General features: G+C 44.0%; 1 protein-coding gene across 1 annotated transcript in view; it reads left to right on the forward strand.

Annotated features, from left to right (window-relative positions):
• The window catches only part of AGPS (alkylglycerone phosphate synthase), a 760,022-nt gene that overhangs the window by 567,237 nt on the left and 167,113 nt on the right, over positions 1-25,672 (forward strand). The window contains exon 15 of the mRNA XM_086956197.1: positions 17,573-17,642. Coding sequence (XP_086812323.1) covers positions 17,573-17,642 — 70 coding nt within the window. The remainder of the gene's footprint in view (positions 1-17,572; positions 17,643-25,672) is intronic.

Here is a 25,672-nt window from a genome sequence, read left to right on the forward strand (position 1 = left end):
GTCCGGAGACCACGACGAGAGAGTCTGTAGAGTGGGGCAAGATCTTTGGGTAAGGAGGATACCTTGTATGCGAGTTGAAGCAGTTAAGTAAGAGAGATTTGAGGTCTCATTTAAATCAAGAAAAGGAGGAAGTTGCATCGGAGATCTCTGGGGAATGAGTTCTATATCCTGGGGCATTTCCTGAGAAGGCACACGCCTGGGTGGATTTTTTTTTTCAGCTTAGGGGGATATGAGGAGAAGTGAGTTGGAACTTCTCAGTGCCCGGCTTCTACCTGCTCTGGAAAGTTTGAATTATAGGTATTTGGGGTTTTATGATGGGTTTTGCTTGAGATGCAGGACTTCTTGAAAATGCATCTTTCTTTAATGGGAAGCCAGTTGAGACCCTAAGAGGCAGATGAAACGTGATCAAACCACTTTAATCCTCTTATGAGTCTGTCTGCCGCATTGAGAGTGGCTCTCGGGGGTGCAAGGTGATTTTGCACTAAGTTCCCTTGAGAGACTGATTGACTGGCACCTACTCTTTGAGGCCCATTACCCCGCAGAGTTAGAGCAAGATCTATAGTCAATCGCCCCAAAAAACCTAGCAGTCAAGCATTACACCCACTTCAAGTTTATTTTATGGAATATGGTGGAGCTATCCAGCAAAAGAAACAATAAGAGTCGGCGCAGCCGGTTATCAGAAAAGCACATAGTGGTCCTGCAGGAACCTGGGACAAGAGTGATACTTTTTTTCTAGATTGTTATGTCTCATATCTTTCCTCTGCTCTACCCTCACGATCGGGCAGGGCTAAGGGGGGGGTTTAGCGACTCTGGTCTCACTAAATATTCAGTGCATGAGTATGCAGGCGGCTACTGTGTCTAGTTTTCTGTTGGCTGTACAGTTAGAATTGAAAAATGTACAGACCCTTTTAGTAGTACATTTTTATAACTCATTCGGCCTGTCCAATCCTGAAGAACACTTGATAGCTTTACATCTTTTTTAGAATTATACACAGACAGACCTAATGGCCTGCATGGCGTTTTAATGGCTGGAGATATTAAGATTCATTTTTTTCACTCGGCGTGTCATACATCTCAACTGTCCACTAGAACATTTTAATAAAGGTCAGTTTGAGAATACGACTCGGGACATGTTGGATGATAGTATAGTGGATTTTTATTTGTTTGTAGGGTTATAAAAGGACGTAGATAGCCCTACTTTTACTGGCCGAGGCTCCAACACCATCACTGATTATATCTTTCTATCGGCCATCCTTGATCAATGTGTGTGCTATACGAGGTCATGTGGAACTAGTTAAGAGAGCACAATCCTTTACCTAGTCTGCTGTGTGGAATGGACAAATCGGTGCACCCTGAATTAGACCCCAAAAACAGTGGCATTGTCCTCCCGTACCAAGCATTCAGACCAAACTAACGTCATCTTAATTGGGGTTAAGATATTGGTCTTTGTTTGGAGGGATGACAGACCTAGAGCTTTTGTTGAGAGTGTATTAACGTATTTGCGGGTACATAGCCTCTAATCGGACAAAGGCTGTAGACAAGCTGAAGAAGGATGGGGGGAGGTGGGTTGATCAGAACTGCTCAAGGGGGCATTGCAATCTTCTCCTAGCTTTGGAAAAAACCACCAAGGGATAGGGATGAAGGCGCTATGTAGAATGGGTTATAAACAGGCCCTATCAATTACTAAAGAAAAAGAAATCCGAGAAGAATCCAGCACCCAATTGCTCCAGATTGAGCTTTTAAGGATTCGGACTAGTTTTTGGAAAATTGTTATCACCCATTTTTAATGGAGTTTTCAACAACCTTGTGGACATGTCATGTCCCCAGAGATTAGGGTGACCCATTTTAGTGGGATTGATGGGAGTGAGACAGATGAGTCACCAGCCGATAAGCCGGTTAAGTCTCGAAGAGTTCATATTCTGATTATTTTAGGAGGAGGAGTAATTTACTGAAGCAATATTAACCCTGTAAAAGGAGAACCCTCTGGCCCCAATGGGGGGGGGGGGGTGCCAGTTGATGAGTTTATGATAGACCCAGTCAAATGGCCCAAAATCCTCATGCATGTCTCAAATTCTGCTTGTAAAGCAGGTATACCAGGTTCATGGACCAGATTCGTAATTATTCCAGTTTTCAAGAAAGGAATATGATCGGACCCCAGATGTCATAGGCACATACCCTTGGTATGTGGGTGAAGTCATGCGGCGGATGATACTATGTTATCTCAAACCTACAGTATGCCATCAGAGCGAGTAAAGGTACTCTTGATCAATTCTTTAATATACAACTCCTAGAGAACTAAATGGTCATTAGAGTAGACATATTCGTTACACCTTGCCGTTAGGGATATTACATCTGCATTCAACAGAGTCAACAGGGCAAAACTCTGGCCTTTCCTCCTCAATATGGGTTTGAACCGAGAGATAGTTTATTGTTTACATGATTTACATCTGGATCTCACAGCCGTAGTAAGGTATGATGCGACTTGGAGCTTTTCTTCATCTATTGTGCTAAATATCGCTGTCCGATAAGGATTAATACTAGCCCCATTTCCATTCATGTTACATATTAATAACTTCGGTCTGTCCTCTTCAGCTAGTAACAACGTCCCCCGTATTGGTTCTGATCTGATCCCGGCACTCCTCTATGTTGATGATGCCATGCTTTAGGCCAGAACAGGGGCGGAGTTCCAGCACCTCCTCAATCAATATCTTTGTAGATTTCATGAACACCAATTATACAAAATCCCACATAATGGTTATGGACCACAAAAGTAATATAGTAATCTGAAGAAATGTTTTGGGGATGGAGTAGAAATCACTAGGGTAAACTTTTTTCCTTATCAGGGAATCCTCTTTGATGAAAAGGTGTCCTGAATCCCATTAAGGAAAGTCAAAAGTAACACCATAGCAAGAGCCACCACTGCCATTTATGATTTTGTCAGTAGATTAGTTGCCAAACCTGTGCAGGCTCTCTTGAAAGTGTATCAATGTTGTTAGAACTGGGATTCTCTAGTTGGCTGAGGTAGGTACCACTGTCCAAATAGGGACCCTTGATTCTAGTCGGGGTAAGAAGTATACACTCTTTAGATAACCCCTGCTCACCCCCTTGGTGGCTTGGCACGAGCAGTCAGGCTTCTCAAAGGCAATGTGCTAAGTATTTGTACCAACACTCACAGTAACACAGTAAAAACACCACAAACTGACTCCACAACAGTTTAGAAAAATAAAGGTATTTTAATCTAAACTACGCCAGACCAAAACGGCAAAAATCCAACATATACAGTTCAAGAATGTGGTTTCAAAAGAGATCTTAAGGTTGCGTTAAAATAATCCGCAGTTGCGTCATGTTTTAGCCAACAGTACCTTTAGATGCGACAAAAGTTCCAAATGAAAGCTGTAGCGTTGAAAAGCAAGCGGTGCGTTACTCCTGAGTCCCTGGGGAGGCGATGCGATAACCCCGCTGGACGCAGCGGGCGTGTTGTGGTGACTCTGGTCTGTATGGGGAGGGATGCGATACCTTGCGTGGATTCCGATGCACAGGTTTCGGTGGAAGTGTCTCGCAAAAGGTACGATACGACAATCTCCGGGGCGTCGACGATCTCCAGTCCGGCGACAATGCACGGCTCTGCATCGATCTTCTCCTCTCGCAGCCCCTCGATGCGATGACTCTGCAACGACTCTCGCAGCGACGTGATGCGGTCCGCAAGCAAGTGGTGCGACGATCTCACCCAGTGACGACAGGTTCTGCGACGATACTCGCAGCGATGGTACTCTTCCCGCACCGGACTGGTGCGTCCTGCAAATGAAGGATGCAATGACTCTGGCAGCGGCAACAGGCGCTGCGACGATATCGGCCTTCGTAGCGGCTGGAATTTCCTCGCACTGACGGGGATGCGCTCCGCAAGCAAGCGATGCGTTTAAACTTGCAGAAAGTCTTTAAAATCTTGGTTTCCAGCATCCCTACACAGGTGCAACTTCCAGAGGCACTACAACTAGCCCAAGCACTCTAGGAAGGGCAGAACTCTCTCAGCAGAGTTCAGGAAAGCTGAGGGTGAAGTCCTTTTGTTCCTGGGACTTCTTAACAGGGAGCCAGCTTTTCTTCAGTCCCTTGTAAATTCCTTCAAGCATGGGGACACAGCACAAAGCAAAGTCCTTCCCCTCTCCTTGGCAGCAAAGCAACAGCAGGTCAGTCTAGCAAAGCAACAGCAGGACAGTCTTCCTTCTTCAGTCTTCCAGCTTTCTCCTTAGCAGAGGTTCCTTCTTGATTTTAGGATGATCTAATTTTCTGTAGTCTTGGGTCCTATACTTCTACCCCTAAAAGTATTTGTTCCCTTTGTGCAGGAGGGCTCTGAGCCCGGTCTGAACCAGTTCTGGGTGTTCCTTGAGCACTTTGTTTTCCTGGCCTATTCTTTCCTTTCAGAGAGAGGGGCATGGTTGTCAGCCGCCCAGCAGGAGGTGGAGCCAGCATTGTGGAAGGCAGGCACAGCCCGATTGAGGCCCAGGTGCTACCCCCTCCCACCACTCTAGATGCAGATGGAGCTATTCAGCCCAGGGATGGCCCACTCCGCCTCTGGGAGCCACCCAGCCCCTGCCACTAACAAACCAGACAGTCCATTCACAAACAGGCCAAGGCACACAGAGAGGTCAGACAAGAGAATAGCCACTTTCTAACAGTGCAGTTCTCAAACACATGATTTAAAAACAACTTATCCAAAAAGTTGTGTTATTAAATTCTGAGTTCAGGGATACCAGACTTTTATGTCCTACCTTGCTCCTATGGGAAGATATGCTGGTAGCCACTGTACCCAGCATTCTCCATAATAGCCTATGGGCAAGGTAGCCTTACAATAGTGAAAAACAAAAATGGCTGTCATTCACTACCAGAGCATGTTACCTGCACTAGTACATGCTCTACCTTTCACATACATTGCACCTTGCTCAAGGGGGTACCTTGGGCCTTCCATGGGGGTGACCAATGTGCACAGAAAGGGGAGGGTTAGGCCTGGTTAGTGGGGACATTGACCAGGTGGACATGGCAGTTCACAGACTGCACACAGGCACTGCAGTGACATGCCTGAGACGCCATTTTAGGGCTACACATGTGGGTGGGACAATCAGTGCTGCAGGCCCACTATTAGCATTTGTATCCCCAGCCCTGGCCCACTCAGTGCACTTTACTAGGGACTTATTGGTGATTCAAATATGTCAATCATGGAGAGCCAATTACAATCACAATTTACACAGGGAGCACTTGCACTTTGATACTGATCAGCAGTGGCAAAGTGCCCAAAGCATCTAAACCAGCACAACTGAATCCAGCACAGCATCAAAAATACAGGAGGCAGAGGCCAAAAGACAGGGGAAACCACACCAAAGATGCCAGGTCTAACAAATGAAAATGCATTTCCCATAGGCTGTTAACAGTACCTCAATCAACAGCTTCCTTTATTGTGCATGAAGAACTAGGCGTCAGTTATATTTGAGATCTTTTGGCTGGAGGTCTACTATTAAGGTAGCCTAGAATCTGGATAAACCCGAAACTGACATTTAATCAATTGGTCATTAAATATTATTTATCCTTGGAGAAGCTGAACAGTATTTTGTACTTGGACACTATTATTCCTGTTTTTTTTTTATTTTAATTAATAGAATAAAGAGTAATTTACAGACTGATTAACAAAGGGGAAGGTGTCCTAAGGGGAACAGCATTACCGTCACCTTTTTGAATCAGTTACCACCCCAATTCTGGGGTTGATAACTCATCAGTTTTTTGCAACCACTATTGTTGTCATAGATCATCGATACATTCCTTCCTGAACCTGTAATAGGAGGGGGGCACCTCATTCACTCCCTCTCCTATTTATGATTTGGATAGGATTTCAAAAGTCCTATTACTAGTCAGAAAGAATTTTCTGGCTTTGCACGTCCTGTAATTTTGTTAACTGCATGTTCTGCTAGTACAAATGTGCTTCCTTCATTTGACTCATAGTTTTTAGTCGCCTATTACAATACAAGTGACTCTTCCTTTCGAAATCAGTTTTTTTCTGCATCATGCGCTTGCCTAGTCAAAAAGATAAATTTACACGTGTAGATTTAGTCATGTGTAAACTTAGTACTGCACCTTGAAGGAACTGCACACTTTTTTTCTTTTCTTTATTCACTATTTCCGAGTGTAAATGTACTACTTGGTGCAGACTTACATGTCTCCACTGCCTCAAAACTGACAGTGGAGCCTGCTATAACAGGATTTACTAGTGTGAAGTTACAACTTGTAACCCTTTCTCAGCTCTAGTTGAAGGTCTCTACCACCAGGACAGAGACCTCCCTATGGTAACATATAGGAAAAAATAATAATGCTTAATAATTATTAAAAGAAATATTAATATTTTAATTTAAGATAAAATTGAAAATTAAGTTAGCAATATACATTAAATATTTAAATTAAAAATAATTATTAATTTAGAATTAAAAAAAAGAAAATGTTACAGCATATTAACTCGCCAAATCAAATTTCAAAAAAAATCCCACCCTAGCATTTTTATATTTCATTATTATTTAGTAAATGTTATTAAAACATTGCTTTATTTTTATTTAAATATTTTTCTTAAAAGTTTGTTTAATTATATAAAAAAAGTTGACTATTACATTTTTAATTTTTAATTAAATCTAACTCTTAAATATATTTATGTATATTTGTGGTGATGGGCTTACTCCAAAGCTGGGCTGGAAAACATTTACGTTGTGGGACCTTTTTTGGCTATAGAAACTTTGTAGTCTGGTTTATGAATAGCAATGGCCTTACTCTTTTGTGGGTTGGTGTTGATATTTGCCTCTCCCTCCTAAATCCTTCCTTAGCCTTTCCCAATCCCCTCCCATTTAGTAGTAAGTATTTTCCAGTGAATCCCCTCCTCTTTCCCACAATAACTTCTGCAACGTATACATATGTGGAGAGCTCTATACACATCGCGGGAACCACCACATAGATGGCGCAGAGACCTTTGCAAGTACGTTTGTGAATGGCATTTACTAGTGCAATTGTAGTTCTACTTAACGTGCTACAAAGTGCAGTTTGTGAATAGTCCCTGTCAGAACCCTGCTGAGAAGGTCATTGGGCAAGCAGGAGTTACTGGACTCAACCATGGGATTTTAGGCCTTTTACTCCCAATGTCCCAGGAACAGACCTTCTATAGATCTCGATCAACTGGGCGAAGAACCACTTCAGCACTTTACTCGCAGTGCTAGAGTGTGTTGGCATTCTAAGCCTTCTCTGGAAGAAGATACTGTTGTGGGAACACAGGCTCACTACTCAAAATACACTTAATAGCAGCAATAAATGATTGTCCAGTCAAATACTGGCTTTTGTGAGAAAGGAGTATTTATATATCAACAAAAAGTAAAATAGGGCATTCACAGATAATACACACAGTGCCCCGAGCTCAGGGCCCTAGTGTTTCAATTGGCAATTACTCAGTCCTGGTAGTGGTTATTCTCCATTCACTATAGGAGACATTCCGGTTAAGCCACACTAGTAGCCCGGGTCCCTGGAGTTGCACTCTGACTCCAATTAAAGTCAAAAGTATTCCAGCACTATATGGCAGTCAAATTTCGCTGGGGCTCCTGACCTGTTAATCTGCCTTATGCACACCAGCAAGACCTTCAAACTGGATCCTCCCCATTGAGGTGGTTGGGAATTCGACACTTCTGGTGCCGATCCTCTGTTGGGGCTTATGTCTGCTCGGGTTACTTTGGTGGCCTCTGCCTCTCAACAATGTTCTCAGCCTGACTATTTTCCTTGCCTTTTTCCCAGTGGCCTCACCTAGCATATGGAGCCAGCGTCCTCACTCCACATACGGGCTATGGCCTCATTTGCAAAACTGTCCTTTTTATGGAAGTCCCTTAGGGTATACAAGGTCAGCGACTTCTCGCCACACACAGGCTATGACCTAATAGGTGTACCAGGTTTTACGTCACTACCGGCATTCCCGAAGGACGACGAGGACGCCAAAGAACCGAGGCAGCCGCATTAGGAAAGGAGAGCGCCTCCAACTTTATGGAAAGTATAAGCACCAACAAAAGCACAAATATTGGAAGAACAGATTCCATAGGTCCTCTGCCTACCAAAAAAAAAAAATCTTCAGAACAGTATAATTGGAGAAACGGAACCCCCAAACGTATGGCAAGAAGAGTAGAGTGGGTGCACCTCAGCGTCAACGGGTAAAAAAAGATGTCCTACCAGAAATAAGATACAGCCCTGAAGAAGACCTTTATGATAAGGAGCGTCTGGTCCCATCCACATATGGTCGAAACGTGTTGGCATCAAATAGATAGTGGCTCGGATCAAGCTAGGATAAAGAGACTTTGACCCCGTTTGGGCAGTCAAGTGGAAACTTTTATGTTCTCTCACAACATCTTGTGCAAATTACCTCCAACCCTATACAAGACCTTGAAATTAGGACATGCTGAGGACCTAGGCATATGTGGTCCCAGTATATATTGTAGTTTTCAAATAGCATAGGACTATACAAGTAATTTGACAAATTAGTTTGCGCAAAAATAACATGTGAGTGAAACATAATTGTTTAGTGAGTCTTGTCAAATATTGTGCAAAACATTTTGTCTAATTTTTGGGTTTGTCTAAATGTTATATTTATGTATATGCTTTATATACAAGTGTTTTTGTATATAAATGTTTTCATGTGCCAATAAGATAAAAGGAGATGTGTAAATAGATTTGATGTAGGGAACGCCAAACACCACTAAAAAACGTTTGAAGTAAACAACAAAAATAATTTATTGCCCAAAGTAAAAAAAAAGGATATTTTTAGCGAAAAAGAAACAGTGTGATCAATGGTATTTAGAGGTATTTATGTTTATAAATTTACTGATAGGTGTACCAAAGCACACACATGAAGTCCATTAATCATAGTATATCAAAGGGTCATTAAGCACACCAAAGTCCAAAAGATTATTTGCTGTGCATTATTTATTCTTTTCGTCAGTTCCCACAACGTCTGGTACAATCTAATGTGTTAGGGAAGCTGAAGAACTTCCTGTGGGTGACTCAAACAGTCCAGGTGGCGAGGTGTACAATACCACAAAAGCACCTCATTTGTCACTGGATAACATTGTGTACAACAACTTTATTCTCAACTGTTTAAAACCATAGATGTGCAATTAAGGCATAGCCACCACGTTTGTTGTTTGTATACGAGCTGATAGGTGCAAAAGTTGTCTCCTAACCCCTCGCTTTAGAGATTTAGTTGCCAATATCTCCCAATGGGCCTTGCTCCCTCCAGCGCTCTCTTCTTCTTCAAAGGGTACACTGGTCTTCGTAAGCAGGCAGACACTGGAGCAGGCAGACACTGGAGCTTCAGGCTCCAGGAGCAGGTGGTCTTGGATTTAAGGGGGGGATGTCCCCTCACCCAGCTGAAGACTGTTAGGTCTTAACTGCCAGTCTTGTTCACAGGCAGACGTCTCATACAGCCTGATTTGCAGGTTTGGATGCCTCAATATCTTCTTCTTCTAGTCCATTTCCAGACACCAAATGTGGTTTAGAGTCTGAGTCTTTGAAGTTTATGTTGGGAGTCTGCTTCCTTTTGAAGTGTCCTCTCCTCTGTCCCGCCCTTCTTCTAGAAAGCAATCTGTCACAGCAGGAGAGACTCCAAATCTGATAATCCTACAGTACAGGCCAACAGGAGTGACTAAAGGTTCCCACATGGATAAGAAGCACAGTCATAAGTGTATCTGATAGAGACTTATAGTTGCATATTGCTTACCTGAGCCTATTCCCCACGCTGCAGGCTGGATCAGAGAAATCTTGAGCAGTACGTCTGTGCACCGGTTGACATTGATCAGTTCGGCATCGTACACGCCCGAGGTGACCGGGGTGATGGCCATATAATTGCCACCCCAGCGTGCTTTTTCGTTCTACACCATCAGCACAAATCCAAAGAGAGCTAGCCGAGTCCAATATTTTGACTAATTTTGCTACATTGTATTATACTCTTTTGTGCTTTAAGATCCCAGTGTGCAAATAGGGACGTCCTCTGAAAAAAACCTGTAGAGTTTAAGCCCTGTGGTTCCTTTGTCTGTGATCGACCCATTCCTTGTTTACCTCTGGTGCCTGGAGATGGGCCACAACCCCAAGACATGTCCCTAGTGTCATGACATGAATCCAAAGGCGGTTTGGCAGCATGCCCTGAAGCTCTTGGTCACCCAACGCCAGACAACTCTGTGACGCTCCTGGTAGCGCATAAGGTCCCGGGCCTGTTAACAGAGCCTTTCCTGGTGCTCATCAACATGCTTGAAGTGGTTGTCCGGTAAGGTGAATAAAAAATCAAAAAGTCTAAGCACTGCTCGACTTGCCTGCGCCGGTCCGAGTCTATGGCAGAGGCTCAGGAACGACGCCACAGATGTAGGCCCCACTCGTCAGCTGCAGAGTATTGAGTCTGGGACCACTCTGCACCTTTCAGAATTTCCCAGAGCAACACCTAACGAGTTAAAGGAGTTTTATGAGGGCAAGCACCTCATAATTGGGTGGGCCGAACCCTCTGTAGTGCCTTCGGGCTTCATGTGTTCGGCAGGTGTCCTACTGAATTCCTACGTGTGTTTTCCCTTTGTGTCAGTGGGGCCTTTTAGATCCGTTCTCTGATCCGTATCCGCTCCGGTTGCAAGACCAGGACATTCCCAGGAGTCTGTTCCAACGACTTCAACCCCATTGTTATACCCTATTGGCAGTCAGGACAAATGTATTGACAGAGGTGCTGCATCCGAGAGATGCCCCCACAGACCCTCTACTCCCTTTAAATGAAGCCCTCATGGACATCCTGCTTGGGGCATGTGCCAATCTCAGCACTGGGGTTCATGTGCACAGGACAAACTCCTCCCGCCATCGCCCCGTTCCTGGGGACACAGATTTCCTCACCCAGCACCCCAGCCATAGAGTCTGGTTGTGCAAGTCTCCATGTCCTAACTTAACCCAGGTGCGTTCTCTACCACACATCTGGAGAGGGAATCCAAGAGGCTGGACACCTTCAGCAACAGGATGTTTTATTTCTACAGCCTTGCACTCTGGTTGGTGAACGCTGTGTGCTTCTTGGGCTGGTATTCCCACACAGTTTAGGATTCGATTGCGCAAATGCTGCCTATCGAATCAGAGGAGGTCCATGCCATCCTGACCTAGGCTATTATCAATGGCAGGGACGCAGCAAGGTTCACCATATGCTGCGCACAGGATACGACCGACTTGCTAGGCAGAGCGATTGCTTTGTTAGTAGCACACTGTCACCATGCGTGGCTGAGGTCTACTGGGTTCTCGAGGGATGTCCTAACATGCTCTTCAATGACACTTGCCTTTTTGGTGATGAGGCTTGAACACTTAAGGACAGTAGGGCCACAGCCCAGTCGCTGGGACTCTCCACAGCCCCAGTGCTAGCCCCAGTTATGCCCCAACTGCGTCCATTTTCACCCTGCCACCATGGCCAACAGGCTCCTAAGTTTTTTTGTGTTCACGGACGCAGTCCCTACAAGCCCTGAGGGACCCAAGGCCAGAGATCTGCCCAGACCGCCAACCCGCTGCCCACAGGAACCACTTCCTCCAAACCCCTGGAGTTTACCCTCTCACCATCACAGACAACCAGTTGGCGGAAGAGTCAAGCACCACCTACCCCGATGGCAGTCCATCCTCCCGAACAAATGGGTGCTTCAACATTTACATAAACCCCTCCACCCATGTCATCATCCTTGGACCAGCTGATTGAGGACCACGCGTTGGAAAGTGTAGGTTCTTTTGACCAAATAAGCAATCAAGATGGTGCCAACATCAGAAGTAGATTCAGAAAAGGGGGTGGTGATGAACAGAGTGTCTGAATTAAGCAGACCACTCTTACCCAGTCCAAAGATCAGGGCTTGATCCATCACCGTTTTTTAGCTCACTGCACCATCCCAGCTCAGAACTTGGCTATATGCAAATTAGTCTGACCCTGGCCCAGTGCATCATGGGAACAGGGCAGACCAAACTACCAAGCCAATTCTTATACTGGGAAGGAAACAAGCTACCGGGTTTTTTTGATCGGTTTCTGGCATTTCAGCCGTCTTCGGCCCGGCTTGCTTGAATCCTGATGGTGCAATGAGCTAGGGACTCACATCTGAGTATACCCTTCCACGCTTATGGTGGACAAAAATGATTCAGAAAAGGGGGTGGTGATGAACAGAGTGTCTGAATTAAGCAGACCACTCTTACCCAGTCCAAAGATCAGGGCTTGAATCATCACCGTTTTTTAGCTCACTACACCATCCCAGCTCAGAACTTGGCTATCTGCAAATTAGTCTGACCCTGGCCCAGTGCATCATGGGAACAGGGCAGACCAAACTACAAAGCCAATTCTTATACTGGGAAGGAAACAAGCTACCCTTTCTCACTGCACCATCAGGATTCAAGCAAGCCGGGCCGAAGACGGCTGAAATGCCAGAAACCGGTCCCCGGTAGCTTGTCTCCTTTCTGGTGAAGAATTGGCTTGGTAGTTTAGTCTGCCCTGTTCCGCAAGGTTCATTCGGAGGCTGCTGGGCCTCATGGCCTCCTGCATCCTCCTAACAACACGTGTCTGCTGGTATATGCAGCTTCTGCCGTTGGTCCTGAAGTCCAAGTGAGTGCAGCATCAGGGAAAATCTCTTCGACCTGGCCTAGATATCGAAGGGCACTGCAAAAGATCTGCAGTGGTGGCTGACAAACTCTGATTGTCAGCAGCAGACCCCTCTCCCTTCCCCACCCAGAGCTCACAGTGGTGACATGTATCACTTCTGGGTTGGGGCGGGTTGGGGCGGCCATCAGGGAGAGGTGGAGATCAGAGGACTCAGCTTCACATCAACTTGTTGGAGTTGAGAGCGATCCGCTTGGCATTGAAGGCCTTCTTCACTTGCCACAATGGTAAGGTTAGTCTCGGTGTTCACCACCATGTGGTACTGAAACAAACATGGTGGTTGGGATCATGAACCCTTTGCCACGAGGCACTGCTCCTCATCGAAAGACAGGACATTTTCCTGGTTGTAAAACACCTAGCAGGCTGTCTGAACAGTAGGGCAGACCTACTCCGCCATCAATGTCTCTCGGATCATGGATGAGAGGTGGTGCAAGGTTACTTCTGTGACTGAGGAAAACATTGATTAGATATTTTTGCTACCACCGAGAACATGCAGTATCAGCAGTTCTGTGCTGGAGTTTCCAAGGCTGCTTTAACTCTGCTCCACATTTAGTCTTGAGTGGAAATCAGGCCTCCTCTATACCTTTCACCAATATGACTCCTGCCCGAGTTCTCAAGTCATTGTTGTGGCTGCGGATTGAGCATGGAGAGTATAGTATCCCAAACTCCTGAGCATAAGCATCGATCAACTGATCAGGCTGCCCCTTCGGGAGGATCTCCTGTGATAGAAACAGGACAGGGTCCTGCACCTAAACATGCATGCTTCACCTTCATGCATGGAGATTGTGTGGGAACAACTGACAGTCTTTGTCCTCTACATAAGTCTGCAAAGTCATTCTGGCATCCAGGCCTCTCTCCAATAAGACCGTATAGGCCTGCCATTTGGACAATTTTGTGGCTTGATGTACTGCCAAATATGTTGATGCCCTCTGTGCCTCTTTGCACGAAGTCTTGTTTTTGTTATTGTTAGCCTGGCAAGGCTTTGCTTTGCGCTCATTTACCGGACCTCTTTCAGTCATATCGGCTTTCTTAGGTTTCTGGACCAGCCCTCTATATTCAAGCCACTAATTGTGACCTCCTTGTTAAAGGGACTCTAACATATGTTTCCCCCAAAGCCCTTCATTTTGCCCCAATGGGACCTTAATTTGGTTCTAACATTTTCGATCTGTTTGCTTTTCGAGCCAATGCACAGTTGCCCTCTGCGCCTTTAGACCATTAACAGTTTGCTTAGTGGCCATTACGTTGGCCTCTAGGGTCAGTGAATTTCAGGCACTCTGTGCATTCTCTATACACCAACTTCTTCCCAGACCAATTGGTCCTTTGTACCCATGCCTCCTTCCTGCCAAAGGTGGGGACACCTTTTCATGTCGGTCAAAGCATCATGTTGCCAACCTTCTTTGCTCTGCCTCACCCTTCTAAAGAGGAGAGTCTTCGACCGGACCCAAAAATAGCATTGTCATTCTACATTGATCTCACCGATAAACACCGGTGGATGATCAGCTCTTCATTTGGTTTGTCGGAGCAGAGAACGTAAGAGTCATGCAGAAACTAGCCATCTCCTGATGGGTTGTGTTCTGCATTAAGATCTGCTACGCATTGGCCAAGAAGCACCCCCCTGAGGGCTTGTGGGCTCATGCCAAGGCTGTGACCACTGCATTAGCTTGCGGAGTCCCCATCCTGGATGTCAGCTGCAACATGGTCATCTCTGCACACGTTTACCAAACACTACTGCCTCGACAGTCTGGTCTGTAGTCAGGCATGCATATAACACACACACAGTGCATAGCACTAACTGCTAACCTGGTGTAGGTCAAGGGTGATTTAAGCACACAGCAGCCAAACTGTACATCAGTGAGCCTATAGGCCTCACTCCAGTGACATAGGCAAACAAAAGCCTGTTCTCTTCTACTGATCACTACACAATATGCTGCCACCACCGCCCTTGTGTTGCTTAATTACTGGCAAAGTTAGTAGCCTTTCACCACCATGAGCTTTAGGTGCCCGTCCCCATCCAACGGGCTTATGAGGAGGTTTGCTGCTGCTGGAGCACCGTGGATGGATTAAGTGACTTTGGCCTCCCGGTCTTGGAGCGAGTTTTTCCTGCCTCGTTTTAACTGTTAAGTGGGTTTACCGACATCCTTGCGCCTCGAACCAACAAGTGGGCACGGGTGTTTGACTTGTAAGTGTTGTGGATCTGTGGCCCAGAGGAGTACATCGTTTTCTACCCCTTTGTGTGAGCTGTAGATTAATCGCTATTAACTCTAAGTGCCCTGTCCTGATGAAGCCATAAAGATACAACTGGCGGAAACGCGACCGCGACTGCGTCGACACCATTGTGTTAAGGAGTCCCTTTATTGTCTATTCGTGTTTGTTTAAATTCATGCGCCTTACACAAAATAGTCTTTTGAGAGAATTTGCATCTCAGGCGCTGTGAGGATCTCCTTGGCAGATATATATCACTTGAAATTAGGAGTGTATATTTTGAGATAGGTCTTTCGTTAGATCTTTCGTTGGGTACACTTTTGTATATGTATATGTATTGTATATATTGTAATTGTGATTTGTATATATTTAATTGTATTGTATATTGGTGATATGTCCTTTCTCTCTATATATATATATGTTTCTGTGCGTCACTTTTTTCCTGTAACATGTCTATATGTCTTTAGAAATTTGTGATTAGTAACCTCTATACATTAAGTTGTACAGAACAGGATAATTAATTTTTTTCTTGTTCAAAATTAAATGTTGAATTAATCCCTCAGTATCATCTTTTCTACTTTTTCATCTTTTTGATGCTCCTTGCCCAGGTATGGGAGGGTGATGTGGGCAGAACCCCTGTAGTATTTTCAGTCCTCCCCATCCAAAAGCCACACACTCTGTGAGATGGGTATAGGTCATGGCGCACAGGCATGATCTGTGTTCACCCTTGACAACAAAATATGCGCCAGGGATCAAGATGCATTGCAGTTGGGGGGGACTCTGGCAAGGGTACATGTCCATCACCATGCGTGGGACTTTTCCATCCCAACAAGCCCCTGCCTCTTCATTCTCGTCTCAGGGTGCATTGCCTTCAAAATTACCTTCATCCTTTACAAAGTGGTGCAGCTACAAAAACATCTCTCCTTGCCTTGAAACACCACCTGAATATGTATGTATGTAGGCATACTTATATAGCGCGACTGTCACCCAAATAACTAAGATTAATTTTACCTTTATACCCAAAAGCTGTACTTGGCCCCACACATTTTCAGAGATTTCAATGTGTGCCTGGGTTCATTCTAATTCAGATATTTATTAACAGCATACTTGTTTAGGCCCTGCTTCCGCTCCATTCTTAGCTAATGTTATTCCAGGACCATTGGATTCTTACAGACTTTCAAATACTCCTTTCCCCTCAACTCCCTGTTTTTTCCCTTTTAGTCTTCCTTTTCACCCATTTAACCCTCCCTTTCCTCCCTTATTGTTGAGGTTCTTTTTCATCCTTTAGTTTTTTGTTTTCACTTTAAAGTACTATGATTCCTGGAACAGTTTATAACATTTGAAAAGCCTTGCTGCCAAGGCTATTTCTCTTTCCTCGCATTCCTCTTTATGCCTCACTGCTCTTCGTTTCTCTTTTGTCACCTGTACCGATTCGAGGTTTTTAAGTAGAAACATTGGATTACTAGTCGTCCTGAAAGGGTAGATAGTCAGTAGGTGAGGTTATATGGTTGCAGTATTTGTGAAGGCGAGACATTAGTAAAAGTTTGAGTTTCACTTTGAATACACAAAGTCATACTAATATAGAATGTGCTCCAGCATTCCCTTACATGCGTGCCATTTTTTGTGCATTACATTGTGTACAGTATACTTTAAAATGCAGTTTATAAAAAAATATGTAATATTTGATTTTATTACCTGACTACCTAGTCTGTGATTTTGTCATTTTCAAATTTGAAAAGTAGTTATGATGTTTAAAGCATTGTTATGGACTACTTTCAATATAGTGGATGTTATCTAATATTTATTTATTTAATTTATAGCCAGACCCGAAGGCATCAGAGCGCTTTACAATATAGGTGGAAGGGAAATCACAAAAGAAATAACAGTAGTATACATGTTGACTCATTGCGAGTCGAAATTTTCGAATCAGCATAAACATTGCATAGCAGGAGATCATCGCAAAAGAAAAAGTAGTATACATGTAGACTTGTGGCAAGTCTATATCACAAGCATGAAAATGACTTCTAAAACGTTATACTTAATAGCAGATACAAATTGTAAAATCACAGCACTAACAATGCTGGTGCTGAAGGGATGTAGCACCAAAAGTAAATTTGAAGTCTTCTGCACTCATTACAAGTTCAGGGTTAAATTCCAATACCTGTTCAAGCATGGTTGTGTGATAATTTCAAACCCTCACAGTTTTCCATTGTTTGATTCCAGCAGATTGAACATGCCAAAACTTACCTTCGGAGAAGGCCTGGAAAATAGGACAAATATGTGTAATTGTGTGTGTTAAATACCAATTTTACATGTTATGGCTCATTTCCAAGTTGATGACTCCGGATAGGAGGTATTTACCACACCGGTTAAATACCTTACCCTAGTGTAATGGTATTTACTAGGAGTGGTAAATACCCCCAATCTGTCCCACTCAACTTGTAATGAGATCCTCTGAAATTGAATGGAACTCGAATATTCTATTTTGTGTGCAGAATTACCCTCCACTTTCTTATTACGTATCTGTTTTTGAGTAATTAGGTATGGAGAGAATTAACAACTTTCAATGTTGAATATTTTCTTCAGCAATTAAAGCCATATTTTTTAATGTCACTAATGGTTAAGTAAATATGGCCATGATGGTTGTTTAACAATTCACTGTCACAATTGCAGAGGCCTGGCAGCAGGAGAAGATAATGGACAACGTGGATACATGCTGACGTTCGTCATTGCTTACTTGCGGGTAGGTCACTTCTGTGTATTATTTACTGTTTGGTCTTTCTTGGAGTGATAATTACCTCACAGCTTTAGAACTCTTTGAGAACTGAATCGTCTAAAAAACGATTTTCTATCACCGCATTTTGATCTTTACTCTCTTCTCCACAAAAGTGATCCTCTTTAACCAATCATTTTCTTCCATAACAAGAAATCTACTTTTGTTGATGTAAAATCAGTAAGCTATTTCTAATGCACTTTTTTGAAAGGCGTTGACATGTTTTTTTATAAAGTGTCAAAAGCTGAGAGAAATGTTCTATTTCCTTTGTTTCAGAAGCATGTGGTTCTTTGACCTGTTTGCATCTTTGTTTTTATTCTAGAATATTTTGTCTGTCCATGGTTTGTTTTTTGATTCAGGCAGTGGTATGTGTGGTTAAAAGAAGCATGAACCTTTAGAAATGTCATATGAAATAACATATGTAATATTCCCACAAAGCACATTGGAGTTTCATTAAGCTTCAGACAGTATCATGTTTGTAGATGGAAACTTATTTTTTGAATGATTTGGCAGCTTGTTCTGTATGTTTTTTTAGTTTACTTTACCTGAAGGATAATGTTATTCTATCTCAGTAATCAAGATACAGTGCAAACTTAGTTCAATGATAATTAAATTTGACAGCCTCAAACTCCAACTTTCACTGAATGCCAAGTCAGTTGGATTTACCCTGGTTACCCTCCTCACCCTCGAGGAACACTTTGCCAAAAAAATAAAGTTGGCCAACTCTATTTTCTAAAGAAAGTCAAGCATTTTTTCAAGAAAGCTGATGGTAGTGCCCTACTCAATTGCTTCTCAGACTCCACACTTTCACTTCATAGGGGCATCCTACACACTACAGCATTTTTTAATCCAAGGCATTAAGAACAAGCATTGGCATAGCCAATAGGTCTCGCCTTTTGGACCTTATAAGTATTTAGATATGAAGCTCAATATCCTTACTGCAACAACATTAACTGTTGCATGGCTAAACACTCATAAGGTCCCAAAGGCGAGACCTATTAGCTATGCCAATGCTTTTTTAATATTACATGAGGCTTGTGATAGACACAAAGCTGTCTCCAGGCTACATCTAAGATTGTTAGAGATACAAATGTCATGTGCCCTACTTTGCCAAATATACTCCCTAAGTACAGGTCCCATGGATATAAATCTCATGTATACGCTATGCGTACAAGACTGACCATTTTTGGGTACAATAACATATGTGGGGAAATTTAAAATTGATAAAACCTGGCTGCCACTTAATATGTCTTTCTCAGGCTTAAAGTTATGATACTTAAAAAGAACAGTCTTAAAATTGGACTGTGATAAATTTCAGATGCGTGTAAGTTAAAAAGGTTTTTGTTGTGTTCTACCATTTGTCCAGAATATGCTTCCTGGGTCAGATGTCAGTGGTTTGGGTAGCAGTTTCCCAAACATGACAACATGCAGAGGCAGATACTGTGTCGGTGTAGGGATTTTTTAGTAATGACCGGAAGAATGGCGCTCAAGCTACTTCTGCGTATGTTGGCAAAGCTACGTGTATGTACGGTGCTACCAGGTCGGGGGAGCAAAACACCTTAAAACCCCTGTAGTTATGTGAGTCCAGAATCCTCAAAAAATTGGATGAGCAACAAAGTCCCGGGCACACGTAATTGGGGTCAGAGTATTGTCATGGAATGTCCAGTGTCAAGTAACAGAATCTGTGGTCCACACCAGAATGATAAGTTGAAATAATTGTAATTAATGTAACACGAAAAAGCAACCAGCCAACATGTGTTTTGTCACCAATGAGAGTGATCCCGTGATTTCTTCAGGGCTGAATAAGTTGCAAATTTCAAATGGAATGGGCCTGAGTTGTAGGTGGAGGAACGGAGTAACACTGGTGCCAAGTCGCTGTCCGAATGTGCAATTCGCAACTTTTTCAGCCCTGAAGAAGTCACGGAAATATAATATTCTCTTGGTTGCAGCTATTCATGCCTGAATGATAAGCCTGCCCTTGTTCTTGTGGAATTGTGGTTTTATGTCCTGTTTCCACCGGGCCTACCACAGGCATGTTCATGTCACAACAATCTATTCTTCTACATTGTGTTATCAAGAACAAACAGGATGTAATTAAATTTTGGCAGTAAACAGGACCACAGGCACCTGAATGCAAAGGAAAAACAAGCATTGGCTTTGCGGCTGTGAAAGTGATGCAGCCGTCAAAATGAAAGTGAACGCAATCGCAGGCTGTAAGGGTGACCCCGAGCGATGCACTTAATGAGCCATGGCGAGAGAGGAAAGCCAGATGGCCCTCTGCTCGTAAGTGTGCGCGTAACCGCACGCTCTAGGCCACACAAAAAGCTGTGGTCGGCTTTTTAAAGCCCACTCACTAAATGTCTCGCCTGTGCTGCGCATGCGCTGGCTCAGGCGAGACCTAAAAATTATCATATCTACCCCCACTCACCCACTCTCTCCCAACCACACCAGCTGCATCATTTACAAAGTCATAACAACCCCTCACCCCCTGTTTCTTGAAGATAAGCTTGCCTTCTCTGGTGGATCTTAGCACCCCTGCAACCAGGACACCATCAGACTACAGACTAAGAAGTGTATATAAGAAACCCCACCCCAATGCTACACCAATTATGAAACCGCTGAACGCACACTTCTTTAGCGAACACTACATCACTATGCATTAACCATATACAACCAAGCCTATCCTCTTACTCCATGAATGTATGCTGGTCTTTTCCCATGTATCGCGCTTTGCTTGGTTTATGCTACAGAAATACCATATACATACATACTTCACAAGCATTTGTCCGATTAAGAGAATTTGAAGAAATCATTTTTGCTCCGTTTCTGATGGTGTTTGTTTATGGGCTTTAATTGTACAGTGGCACAGTATGCTTCCATCTAAGGCTTGCTGCCTTGATAGATATGTATGCGTTATTCTCTTGGATCAGTAAAGAGTTACAGAATCGAATTTGGTATTAGACATTTCACATATCGATTATTTGCTGTCAGGGGAGGTAATACGTCGAATACTGGACATGCAGTCTCTGTTGCTTACTGCTGAACTACATCAATGAAGAACTTGGCGCACAGGTGCAGTGCGTGGAAAATCCAGTTGCGCTCGGTCGTTAGAGGCGGCAAAACAGGCGCTGCGTTGGTTCTCCCAGCCGCAAGCCGGTGATTTATTCAGCCGCACAGCAGGGTCTGCTTCGGAGTCAGAGCGGGTGCCTCGGAAGTTAGAGACACGATGATCAGGACTCAGGCTGCGGTGATCTTTTCAGCTGCACAGCAGGCTCTGCAACGTATCTCCGGTCGCACTCCAGTGGTGCTTTGGTTTCTCAACTGCACAGCAGGACTGCTGCGGGAAAAACAGGCGATGAAGGTTGATGTGTGGATTTTCAGGCTTCTTTGCAGCAAAACCACCTCTAAGAGCTTAGAACTGGAATTAACATCACTTGGCAGGGCAGAACTCCCAGCAGAGGAGTTCAGGGGCTGCATGCAAATTGTTTAATGTCCCTGATACGTGTTAATAGGAGGCAAGCACACACATGCCCTTTGAAAACCTTTGAAAGCAGGATGATGAAAACAAAGTCCATTCCTTTTACTCTAAAAGTCTGAAGTAGCAAGCAGCAGACCTGCCTAACACAGCAACAGCATAGTCTTTGTAGTGCACAAGTCCCTGCATTGCACTGGCCTGGCTTCAGACACACTTTCAGGGGGGTGGAGACAGCTTTGTGTGCGGACAGGCACAACCTCATTCAGGTGTCAGTAACAACTCTTCTCACCACTCTAGGTCTGGAAGACCCATCCTCCTTGTGATGGGCCGCAAGGGTATGCAGGGCACACCTCAGCTCCCTTTGTGTGACTTTCTACAGCACGGGTTCTCATAGTACCGCCCGGCAAACCTTCCTTGGCGGCCTGCGGACCTTGCAGATATTGTACCTGTGTTTTTATTTTTATTTTTTTTAAAGAGTGTCAGCAAACACCCCCGCAGCAGAGCAGACTCCGAGACACACTGCTCTATGGGGGCCGGGTGATTCACAACAAAGCCTCATTAACAAGTAAATGGTCTTTTAAAGACCAGTGAAGTACTTGGGAGCGGCTATGTATGTGCCCGGGAAGCTGGGGTGAGGTGACAGGCGGAGGTTGACAGACGGAGGGTGACAGACGGAGGGAGACCGAGGGAGACAGACGGGGGGGTGACTGACAGAGGGAGGGAGACAGAGCGAGAGAGAGGGAGGGAGAGAGGGAGACAGAGAGAAAGAGAGTAAGAGGGAGACAGAGAGAGAGACAGGGGCAGACACAGAGATAGAGGCAGAGACTGAGACAGACCGAGACCGAGACAGAGAGGCAGAGAGACGGAGAGGGAGATGGAGGAAGACAGAGTGAGAGAGAGAGGGGGGGGAGAGAGGGAGGGAGACAGAGGGTGACAGAGGGAGGCAGAGAGAGACAGAGGGAGACAGAGGGAGGGAGATACATGGAGAGAGACAGAGGGAGGGAAACAGACAGTGGGAGACAGACAGAGGAAGGAGGGCGACAGAGGAAGACAGACAGAGGGAGGTGGACGACAGAGGGAGCGAGACAGATAGAGGGAGACAGAGGTAGACAGACGGAGGTAGACAGACGGAGGTAGACAGGCGGAGGTAGAAAGACGAGGGGGAGAGGGAGGGAGAGAGAGGGAGACCGAGAGAGAGAAAGGGAGGGGGGCAGAGATAGAGAGAGGGAGGGAGACAGAAAGAGGAAGAAAGATGTGTGTATGCCGGGTCTGGTGGCTCAGTGGACGAAGGCTTCAGCTGCAGGGGCCTGTGTTCAACCTCACGGTCAGTCTTTTTTTTTTTTCTAGCCCCGCCTCCTCCCTCACTGACGCCATTGCCGCGGCCCCCAGCCACAAACCCCACTGTAAATTTGGCCCCCGAGAGAAAGTTTGTGAGTACCCTTGGTCTACAGTGAATGCACAAACAGCCCAACTGTCAGTCTAAACCAGACGTGGACTCCACAAGCAGGCAGAGGCACAGAATGGTAAAGCAAAAAAATGCCCATTTTCTAAAACTGGCATTTTCAAACATGCTATTTAAAAACCAACTTCACTAAAGGATGAGTTTTTAAATTGTGCATTTGCGGATGTCCATCCCCAAATCTCTTCCCAATTGAAAGTTACACTTATAAGGTCCAAGGCAGCTCCAATGATGATCTGTGGGAGAGATAGTCCGTGCAATAGCAAAAAAACAAAATTGACAGTATTTCGCGATCAGGGCATGTAAAACACACTAGTACATGTCCTACCTTTTAAATGCACTGCACCCTGCCCATGGGGCTACCTTGGGCCTTCCCTAGGGGTGTCTTACATGCAGTTAACAGGAAGGCTTGGGCCTGGCGAGTGGGTGCACTTGCCAGGTTGACATGGCAGTTTAAAACTGCACTCAGACACTGCAGTTGCAGGTCTGAGACTTGGTTGCCTGGCTACTCATGTGGGTGGCACAATCTGTGCTGGAGGCCCACTAGTAGCATTGCTTTATAGGTACTGGGTACACCTAGTGCACTTTACAAGGGACTTACTAGTAAGTCAAATCTGCCAATATTGGATAAACCAATCACAAATACAATTTACGCTGGAGAGCATATGCTCTGTAACACTGATTAACAGTGGTAAAGTGCCCCGAGTCCTAAAGCCAACAAAAACAGGCCATTAAAAATAGGAGGAAAATGGAATAAAGTTTGGGGATAACCCTGCAAAAAGGGCCTGGTCCAACAACCCTGGTAACTGCACCTTCAATAAAGGTTTCTTTCTGAGGTAGCAGTGAGATGACTTAGAGTTTATTTGCTTTACTAATGAGTACAGCATCCTCCGCATGAAGCAAAATTAGCACTGTCTTTTATTGGAAGAATTTAAAGTATAGCTGTAGGAATGTTGTCCTTTATGCTAGGGTAGCATAGTCTAAGTTATAGATGTAGGCTCAGGCCAGAGGTTAAACCACCTCAAATTTGATGCCAATGAATAGACAGACAACAAGGGAATATCATGGTTTGATTTAATCTCTGAGAGCTGCTCTGTATGGTTCAAGTGCTGGTGAGGCTAAAACTTTAATATAGAATATCACTGTTTTTGTACCGATCCCCTGGACAGTGGTGTCATGCCCAAGATGAAAAAGACAGCCTCCATAAAGGAGCACTTGACACTTAAAGAAACTCTTAAGTACACATTTTTAAAAGGAATTTTCATGCAGCTGGCTTGTCCCTAGAGGTCTGCTCGTTAGGCAGATGCAGGAAGAACTTTGACATTATACACTTTTAAGATTGGCAGAATAGATTTGAAAGAAAATCACTTCAGTGCAACAACATTGTGAGAGAGCATGCCATACACTTAGCAATGTAACATTGCCAAGCCTCTTCGGTCCTCACTCCTGCTGCAAGGTAGTATCATTCAGTATACATTTTCTAGAGGATCATGTAATACAATACTAGAAATATAGCATTTGTGAAGTTTCAATGTAATATACTTGAACTCTTGTTGATTATCAGATGCCTCCCCACACAGAAGTCGGCAAGCCTTTCCAAAAGATTAGTTAGATCCATCTTGGGAGAGTTGTATCGTTTGCAGAGAGGACAGTAGTGACCATAACGCCCTCCCGGGGTCGAGAATCTGTTTGAGATATAGCTAGAGTTTTGTTATATATGCAAAATAAAAGAGGAGCTGCATTCTTATGTAACTCCAATAACATACTAAATTGTTCTATTTTAAATACCAAACTAACCCCAGCAAAATTACCAGAGTACAGGCACTTGAGAGATCACGTGGTGCCCCTTTATCACTTAACACAACCCAAGGTTTTGGTCTGAGTATGCTATTAAGCATGTTTTTAAGATCAAAAAAGTGATATGTAGAGATACCTTTCTAAGACTAACATTTTTGTAATCAGGAGGTTCAAGTAAAAGACCTGGTCTCGTGATGAGATTCAGCTGAAAACCAGCCTGAAACTGAAAGATAACATAATAGGACCTAGTCTGTGTCTCTATTCTTGCATTCAAGAACATACATATATCTTCTATTAGGATTTATCAAATTGATAAAATGAAATTGGCTCTATTTTTATGGACACTATTCTTAAAGAAAGCAGTAATTTATTCGTCTAACCGTGATTGAGGTAAGCACAAATGATGCAGTTTATGAGGGATGTGGATATCTGGAACAACAAAATGATCTGTGCCCCTACCAGATAGTTTACAAGAAAAAGACCGTTCATCGTTTATTCTAAACTATTGAAGATTTTCCCATTTTTAATCTCTGCTTAGTTGAACTACAGAATACAAGGGTCAGGTCTCTTTGAAAATGAATGCAAGTGCTTTATTGCAGTGATATAATTGAGCTTCTGAATGACCTGTAACCCTATATTTAGGAATGGGGTGTCTCTGGCATAAATAAAAGGATGGACATTACTCCTTACCAAATCAGATGGATTTTAACTAATCAGTTAGTTAAGTTAATTTATAATTAGCAGGCTGGATTGCAAATTCATAAAAAGCATGCTCCTCTGTTGCTGGAAGAGTTAGTATATCTCTCTCGAAAGGAGAGTATTGAGAAGCACTGTTAAATGAACACGTTCAAGGAGTGTACTAGTTTTAAAGTTAAAGAAAGATGTCACATTGAGCAAACTGTAGTCCAACATTCTCTTACCAATTTCGTATAAACAAATTCACAAGGACTGCATGCCAAGATTTCATCACTCTTTTGCACCCTTGTTGCGGCTGAGGCAAGCACTCTCCATTTGACAAAGATCTTGGTTGGCAACACCCACTCTAATTAACTTTGGGAAGCTTTAAGGTATGTAGTGGTCCTGGGCTGGTGATTGCTGCGGCTCACTTTTCAAGGTTTAGGTGTGATTCCTGCTTTTAGCTTCCAACAGGGCAGCACCATTCCATCATGTTGGATCTTTTAAATGTATGCGCACCAGTACCTCAGAGGCATTAGTCGGGCTGCAATTTGGAAACGCTGTGGACGTGTGGCGAGCAGAGTTTATTTATTT

The sequence above is a fragment of the Lissotriton vulgaris genome, chromosome 2_1 (genome assembly GCF_964263255.1).
Source record: "Lissotriton vulgaris chromosome 2_1, aLisVul1.2, whole genome shotgun sequence".
Lineage (NCBI taxonomy): Eukaryota > Metazoa > Chordata > Amphibia > Caudata > Salamandridae > Lissotriton > Lissotriton vulgaris.